This window comes from Tupaia chinensis, unplaced genomic scaffold (genome assembly GCF_000334495.1).
Source record: "Tupaia chinensis unplaced genomic scaffold, TupChi_1.0 Scaffold000211_1, whole genome shotgun sequence".
NCBI classification, from domain to species: Eukaryota; Metazoa; Chordata; class Mammalia; order Scandentia; family Tupaiidae; genus Tupaia; species Tupaia belangeri.
In genome coordinates, this window is record NW_006159686.1 from 2345675 (window position 1) to 2354088 (window position 8414).

The window sequence follows — 8414 nt, forward strand, 5'->3', positions numbered from 1 at the left end:
AAATCCCCAAATGGAGGCGACTTTCTTGGAAAGAACTCTCAGGTCAGAGACAGGAACCCATGTGCTTCCTCCCAGCTGCCAAGCAGTTCTCGACAAATCAACAGCCTTAAATTCAGTTTCTTTTCCTGTAGCCGATACCCACTCCCCTGCCCAGAACACGGAGGGTTTGGTGGTGACCAAACGAAACCATATCCACAGAAATGCTTCTGGAAATCCCTCGTTCTTACCCTCGCATATCCCCGTTCAGTTCCGTTTTAGTAGCAAGAGTGTTTACATCAGTCCTGGAGCGTGTGGAGTACCATGTGGTCCTCCGTTGCTGTATGGCTAATTAGTCCTCAAGTTCCTGGCTCAAAGTGACACAGAGAGAGTGAGAAAGTGCCCCCCACCAGGACAAGGCCATCCGCAATCCCTCCTCCACTCCTCCACCCCAGTTTGAGCACAGACACCACATGCCCAGTGTGTTTTTCAAGCCACTAGGGCCAACGTTTGAGCCATGGTTGGTCATGAGAGACCCTGCTCCCTTAAGCACTAGGCCCCAGAGCCAGCCTGCCTGCAGTTTATTTTCTACGTTGGTTTATTTACTTCTCGGGAGAGCAAGAGAGAGAGTGACCATTGACAGGGGCACCATGCTGTGAGCCCCACCCGCAGCCACCCTGCTGGCCGGGTCATGGTGTACCCACTGGTAGGGGCTGTGTCCTGGCCCCTCTGGCCTGTGCAGCTGCAGCTGGGCCCTGCAGTGGTTTTGGGAATTAAACTCGCATGTTGTAAGGGCGCCTGGCACCATCGAGATTGTTGTTTGGTCAAGAGGTTGGCTGACGGTTTCCGCTCCTCGCTGGCTGCTGGCTACAGACCACACTGCGTTCTTTGCCAGGTGAACTCGGCAATGTGCACGCCAAGACCGCAGTCTGCCAGCAACGTGCAGGCCTTGGTCTCCGCGGCCCAGCATGGACGGAACCTGTCATCGCTACGGACTAGACATCCACGATGCTGATTAAAAGGGAGCTGCCCGGCCAGCCCCCAGCAAACAGGACAGGATTCCATAAGGCGCACAGGCACCAGGAGGGGTCGCTGAGGCCACGGGAGATGCCGCCTCGCACAGACAGGAGGCCGGGGCTCCCCTGGCGGCATGGGCTCATTAGGAGCCAGGGTCACTGCTGCCCACACATCTGCTCTTGAGCACACCCCGTGAGCGGGCAATGCGACCCCCTTTCAGAGGGAAGGAGCAGGCTCGGTGGCGTGAAGTCCCGCGTTCCCGAGCTGAACAGTGGTAACTGGCTGAGGGGGGTTTAGATCGCAGACCCTCCGCCTCGACCCCTCTGCTGTATTACAGGTGTTTCTGGGAGCCGAGACTAACAATCCCCGCGGCTCAGGGTCTCCGAAGCAGTGGGGCTCGTCAGTGGCTGAACTGGAATTCCTGCGCAGCAGAGCCCCGGGTGGCCGCAGGGGTGCGGGATGGAGGGTGCTGCTCTCCCAGCGCAGCCTGCCCTACTCGAGTGTGAGGCTGGGGGTGTGCAGGGGTGCCAGGCTCAGGCTCATGGTGCTTGAGCACTTCCGAAAGCCCTTCCTGCCCTTGCAGTTGGGCCTGGACGCCTCCCGCCGGGTGGGCTAGACTCTGACTCTCACACCTGCTTCCTGGATCTTCCACTTCGCAAGTCCCAGCTGGCTTTGCCAGCCCCCAGCCCGCCAAGTTTTCCTTTTAGATTCAGACTCTGGATATTTTCAAATGCCAACTGTGGCGAGACGGCTCCTGCCGTGCCCCTCTGGGCAGGCGACTCGGGAGGGGAAAAGGGGCACGCTCCCGCCTCTCTGGCAGCTGGGGGGTCCCGTGTGCACCCTCCGAGGTGGGACGTGCACAGCTGCTGGGTGTCCTGGAAGGAAGAAGCAGGCTCCAGACTCCCCCTGCCTGCCCCTCGGGGGGAATTCACAGCGCGGAGGGCCATCTCGGACCACACTGACCACAGCGGCTCCCCCTGCCCTGCCCCTCGGGTGGGATTTACAGCGCGGAGGGCCATCTCGGACCGCACTGACCACAACAATACCCAGGGTGAGGGGCAGGACGCTGAAGGAGTCTGGGTACTGACGGCTTTTCTGAGTGGAGCTGCCACGCTAACTCAGCTGGCAAAGGAGAGGAATCACTTCTAATGGGCCAGTGGTTCCGGCTCTCCGTCACACGGCCGACCTACGGCTTTCGACAGTGGCTCACGTATGTCTGCCCCGACAGGAATGTCAGGAGCTGAGACCTTCACCCAGAGCAGCCAGGGAAGCAGAGGTGACTCGCGTCTATCCTTCACTTAAGCCTCACTGCTTCCTCCCAAGGTGGAAAATTAAAGGCATGATGGATGAGGTGTCTTTCCATTTAGCAGGTCCTGCTCACACACCGCTGGTGAGAAAATACGGCCCTTGAGAGGGAACAAGTACGGAATAATAAGGGCCACTCACGAAGAATGAATGTGATGTTGAAAACGGAGAGAAGGAAAGTCATTAGGTTACGGAGGAAAGGCTCGGAGAACGGCCTTAGGAGCAGCCGAGAAGTAAGGGGTCTGGAGGGCCAATTTAAAGCGAGTAGCACGATCTCGGGGCTATGAGGCTGTTTCTTCCCACGCCGCTTTTATAAAGCCAGGTTCTGTGCTCACTCTCAGACCAAACCTCGGCACTGCTGACGGACGGGGTGGGCGCAGGGCACGGGCAAGGATGTGAGCGGGGAGGAGAAAGGAGGCCCACCCCCCAGCCTTCGGTGTGAGGAAGACGGTGCCGGAGGCAGAAAACACTTCCGGGCCTTACCTCGGTCTCCTGCAATAATCTAACTGGCTTCTGTATTCTCTGGAACGCCCCCCATTCTTGATCTGTTTTCTACAGTTTCTTAAAAAAGAATGATCTTATTTAACTATTTATTTATTTAATTTGACCAGAGAGGGACAGAGTGAGAGAGAGAAAGAGAAAGTGAGAGAGCAAGCTGCCAGGAAGTAAGGGGTCTGGAGGGCCAATTTAAAGCGAGTAGCACGATCTCGGGGCTATGAGGCTGTTTCTTCCCACGCCGCTTTTATAAAGCCAGGTTCTGTGCTCACTCTCAGACCAAACCTCGGCACTGCTGACGGACGGGGTGGGCGCAGGGCACGGGCAAGGATGTGAGCGGGGAGGAGAAAGGAGGCCCACCCCCCAGCCTTCGGTGTGAGGAAGACGGTGCCGGAGGCAGAAAACACTTCCGGGCCTTACCTCGGTCTCCTGCAATAATCTAACTGGCTTCTGTATTCTCTGGAACGCCCCCCATTCTTGATCTGTTTTCTACAGTTTCTTAAAAAAGAATGATCTTATTTAACTATTTATTTATTTAATTTGACCAGAGAGGGACAGAGTGAGAGAGAGAAAGAGAAAGTGAGAGAGCAAGCTGCCAGGTCTAGGACTCGAACTGTGGTCGGCCATGTAGAGTCCGGTGCCCCCAACCACCATGCCAGCTGCCGGCCCCAACATTTTTTACATGAATGTGATGGTGTCCCTGTCTTGGCTAAAATCTTAAAGGCTTCTTGTCCTCGGGACCCCCTGCCTCCGCCCCCTCCCTTGCCTGTGGGACTCCACTGCCTGACCGCCACCTGCCAGCTGGCCCCTTTCCAGCACCGTAAGCCACGTGGGCAACTTTGCAAGCCACTGACTGCGCCCTCGGAAGCACACTCCGTTACCGCAGGCTCTCCTACACGGCGCACTTCACTGAACTTGCCAAGTGACGGCTGGACATCCCGAGGTCTGCGGGCTCAGTTACCTTCCACCTTCCCTAACGGGCAGTGAATTCCGGGCCGTCAGGGTCTGCGTGTCTCGGTAGCCTGAGCAACCCCAGTGCCTATCAGATATCCGCCGACCGACTAATGAATACAAACACCAGAACTTGGGCTCACTCTGAGGCCCTCTGATCAGGTGTTCGCAGCCTGCAGTTCCTTGCCATGAGGGTGCGGCAGGGATTCAGAAGACAATGCATGAAGACTGTTCAGTCCCCAGTTTTCTGGGGGGCAGGCTGAGCTCGTTCCCTGCAGGCCCTCAGCCTGTGTGCAGCCCCACATGAAGAGCTAAGATGAAGGAGCTCTCCATTTCCTCGTGACCGGCGAGTCTCAGGCTCGGGCGAAGCTGTGATAGGCTTGCCAACTGGAATCGCATTTTACGGAAGCGTCTGCACGCCCGCAGTGCTCCGTATCACACTGGCGTAAAACTGCCCCGCGGAGGCCATCCTGAACCCATGCTCCCGTCTCCCTTCTCATCTCTGCTCCTGAGGGGGTGGGAGCGGCGGGGAGCTGGGGCAGGGAGAGGAGCCGAGAGCGAGAGCAGGCTTGCTCCCCCTGCACACCCTCCCGAAACCCGGGCCCTCACCGCTGGCTCCTGGGACGCCTCCCAGCACGCAGACTGCTCAGGTCTGTTCCTGCGTCTACCAGGGGACGACGCGCACGGAACCACTGTATCAGCAAAGGGTCACCCGCTCGTTTGTCACTCGGTAAATATCCCTCCCACGGCCCCACAAGGACAGGTCCACACCCGAGGCGAGTGGTATTCTTGGGCTCCCCGACAGCCGAGGCATTTCTGGACATGAACCACCAGCCTCCGAGGACGGAATGGTTTGTCGTAAGGTGTGCTGAGGGTGGCCGTGGGCGCACCTGTCACGTTTGTAAATGCCTGCGCCATTATTTCAACTGGCCACATCTAGAACTTTCTTCACGGGGGAATCACAAGGGTACAAAATGGTGTTTGGATAAGGTTATTCAGAGCAGTGCTTCCAGGCACAAACGGGAGTGGCCTAGCTGCCAGCGGGTAGGAGGCTGCTTTAGATAAATGATGCGGTGTGTGCATTTCATAAAGAAGTCCAGGCCCAGCCTGGGCACAGGCAGCAGTGAGGCCGAGCTGCCGGACTTGAAGCACAGGGCTGTCGTGGGTGCAGGCCCACCGGCTGGCTGGAAAACACGTGGGCGCTTGTGCAGATGCCCGACACCCTGAGGTGCTGGGGGCCCAGCGAGGGGGTCACGTGATGAGATCCTGTACGGGTCCTTCTCTCCCTCCTGGCCCCCTGTGTGCATGTCTCCATGCTGAATGTAACACATGCTAACTGCAAGACCGAAGAACTCCGTGCACTAATATGTTTGAGGTTGGGGCTAGGAGGAAATACTGGGGTGAGCGTTTGTATACGCGTCAAATGTCTTTGGAAAGGCATATGATAAGTCACCACCGTCAGGGGCCTCTGGGGAGGGGCGCGGGGGCAGGGACCAGTATTTGCCTGCGAGCTGTGTGTCTTCAAAGTTTGGAACTGTGTGAGTGCATTACCGATTGCACCTCAAATAAATTAAGATCAAAGAATGGAAAATGCAGAGGGGGGAATGTGTCTTAGTAGAGTGAGAAGCGGCCCCTGGTGTTGCGTTATCAACAGTCAAAGCGGCGAATGTCGAGGCCACAGGTGCCGTAGGCTGCGGATGTCCCGATGGCACCAGCGTCCAGACACCTTCGTCACCTTGAGGGTGGGAGCACAGGAGAGAGCCAACCAGTGATGGAAACCCAGCAGGACTGGAAGCCATGAAGACCTTCAGAGCAGGGGGCAGGAGAGTGGGATAGACCTCGCAGGGCCACAGGACAGAGTCACTGTCAGCCGGGCAGTGAGGCTCCGCGGTCCATGCCTGTCCCCAGAGGTAGGAGTGCCGCACGCTGTCGTTGTTACAATGCGGAGGGGCTGGACCACGCTGCAGCCTCGTTGGAAGGGCTCAGGAGGCCTTGCTCCGTGGCAAACACAGTGCCACGGTGGCCTATGGGAGCACAGCATGTACACGGACCCATAATCCTCCCCACCGTCCACAATGAAGGTGCCACTGTTGTCGCCTCATTCTCGTGGAAGACCCTCAGAGGCCGACCAGGGTACACAACTACACAGTTCCCAGGTCCTGTGGCCACCAGCCAGAGGCCACCTTGTCATTCGTGGCTCCATATGAATATGGGGGAATGCAGGCCTTCGTGGGCAAAAGGTACTTTTGATGCAGGAAAAATAACGAAAACTCATTAAGTTGAAAGAAGATGGGAGTCGCTCATTTCTACTCTGTCTGCCGTTTCCCTGTGGACCTCAGCCCGATATGAGAAAGGCTCTCCCCCCAACAGGTGTCTCTGACATGGGAAGGGTTTACACAAAGGGGACGAAACCAGTGGCTCGGGGTGGGGGGAGGATTCTGCTCTTGTCCTCTGGAATGCAGAGACGTGGGTGCTAGAAAGCCGTCCCCACAGCCCTCTAAGGATGGGCAGCTTCGGGGGCCTCACCTGTGTGCCTTGGCCACCTCTCTAGGGTGAGGCCACCGGTTCTGAAACGCACCTGCTCCGTGTCGGAGGTCAGAACGTGGCTCCATTGCCTTCTCGGGAAGGTAACCACGGGCCTGGCAAGAGCTGAAGAGCCATGCTGGCTGGAGAGGAGAGGTCACCTCGGGACAGAGGCTGAGACATGTCTACTTTATACACTTCCAGTCTTGACTGGGGACCACATGTCAGAGGAGAACGGAGCAATGAAAACTCTTCATTCTGGCTGGGAAGGATCTCAGATGAGGCTGTGAAGAGAAGAAATAGGCTTGTAGACGTGATGCTGGCCTGGGTTGGGAAGGTCCTTCAGTGGAAGAAGACAGGCCACTCAACACCTCTTTGGAAGCTCTTCTTACAGGAACGTTTAGAATCCGAGAGAAGGGGGTAAAATGCACTAATTCCTACTAGCTGTGTGACCTCGGCGTGTCCTTAACCCTTCTGAGCTCCAGTGTTCAGATGTAAGTTACTGCGTCACGAATCACCCCCAGACCTAGAGGACAACATGCACATAACTATTCCACGGTCTCTCACGGCTCCTCTGAATAGGGCCTGCTGGAGGGCCTGGCTCGTGGTGTTGCTGGGGCTTCCGGAAGCTGCTGTCAGAGTGGCACAAGTGGAACAGGGGCTGGAACGGTAGGGCTGGCTCGACTCGCTTGTTCTCTAAGGCTCCAGGGCCCTCCTTGCCGTCTTTCCGTATGGGACAGGTGAGCTTCCTCACAGCATGGCGGTGTCAGGGCACGAGGCCTGCCATGCCGGCTCTGGGTCTTTCCCACATAGAAGCTGCAGTGTCACTTCCGAGCGCTGTCAGTCGACCAGTCACAAAGTCTAGCCAGTTTCAAGTTTCAAAGGGAGGTGGACAAGCTCGTGCCCTCTTAATGAGCGGGTAGCTAGATGCCAGAAAGCAAGCGTGGGATGGGAACGCTGGAGGTATGAGGTCTTCAAACAGTTTGTGTGGAAAGGGAATTAAAGTAGGAGTATATTTTTGGTGCAAAACATGATCGAAATCTGCACGTTGTCTTTTTTTCGATGATAGGTATTTTCCACGAGCTTTCTGCAGACCCTCTGTAGCTGTTGGGAATATTCCGGGAACACAGCCTAGCACAAGCAGTGCTGTCACTACTCACCCTGCAGGGTTTAGGCGCACGGGCGCGGGGGTGTTCCAGCACCAGTGCTGGGAAGGTTTGCACCAGCGCTGAGCCCTGCAGCGCTGCTCCCACTCCCAGGATCGATCCCTGCTCTCTAGAAGCCTCCCATTTCCTCTGAGGAGGCCAATTTCCATCTTGATAGGGTTTCTTGGTGGGGTGACAAGCAGCACCCAGCCACGAGAAGCCCTGGGGCCATGGTGGATCTGGTCTTCAGCCTCCAGGAAACCCTTCCCTCGGGCTCCTTCCCCGCCTCTCCCCAACAATGGCCAGCAAACCCCCTAGGACCTCTTCGACTTCTACCATTGACAGGAAATGCCGACCACCTAATCAGATTGGGTTTGGCCTTTGCCTCTCACCTCCATAAAGCCAGGAAGTCGAAGGCTGATGCCGACGGGGAGTGAGAGGGCAGGGACATGCCTGGGGCACAGGCGAGGGCCATGTCAGCAGTCGCCCCACTCCCGTCTACCTGGGCCCAGCAGGACACCCCGACTTCCTCCCTAGGGGACCCAGGATGTAGAGTATCTGTCCCAGGTGGCAGCCTGCCCAGGAGATCTCTGGCACGACCCTCAAATAGCTCTTACAGAGCAAATTCAGGCTGGGCCATGTCCTTGAGGGAGCAGCGGATTATTTTAGTATATTATCCCTTAAGCTCTGCAGAAGCTGTTTACCTAAACAGCTATGAGCACATCCATATTCCAGAACTCTCCAAAAACAAACAGCGAGTGCAGTTATGTACATAGGTATGCAGCCGGGACTGCTTAAATGAATACTAATGGGCACTTTATTCACTGTTTTCAATGATTTTTTGGTTTCTGAAAAGGCTGTCTCGTTTTATTACCTGCCTGATTCACTTCCTACCCTGCAGCAGTCTCTGAGGCATGATGGAGGGCCTGGGGTTGCGGGAGCTGCTTCTGTTTGGAGGTGAGGGAAGACTGGGACAGGCCCCACTGCTGCTCTCTGGAAGAG

General features: G+C 56.6%; 1 protein-coding gene across 1 annotated transcript in view; it reads right to left on the reverse strand.

Annotated features, from left to right (window-relative positions):
* Positions 1 to 5398: 5398 nt before the first annotated feature.
* Positions 5399 to 8414, reverse strand: part of LOC114007621 (transmembrane protein 132C) — an 86749-nt gene continuing 83733 nt past the window's right edge. The window contains exons 3-7 of the mRNA XM_027771379.1: positions 8307 to 8359; positions 7805 to 7865; positions 6835 to 7016; positions 5684 to 5768; positions 5399 to 5549 (exon numbers count right to left, since the gene is read on the reverse strand). Coding sequence (XP_027627180.1) covers positions 5399 to 5549; positions 5684 to 5768; positions 6835 to 7016; positions 7805 to 7865; positions 8307 to 8359 — 532 coding nt within the window. The remainder of the gene's footprint in view (positions 5550 to 5683; positions 5769 to 6834; positions 7017 to 7804; positions 7866 to 8306; positions 8360 to 8414) is intronic.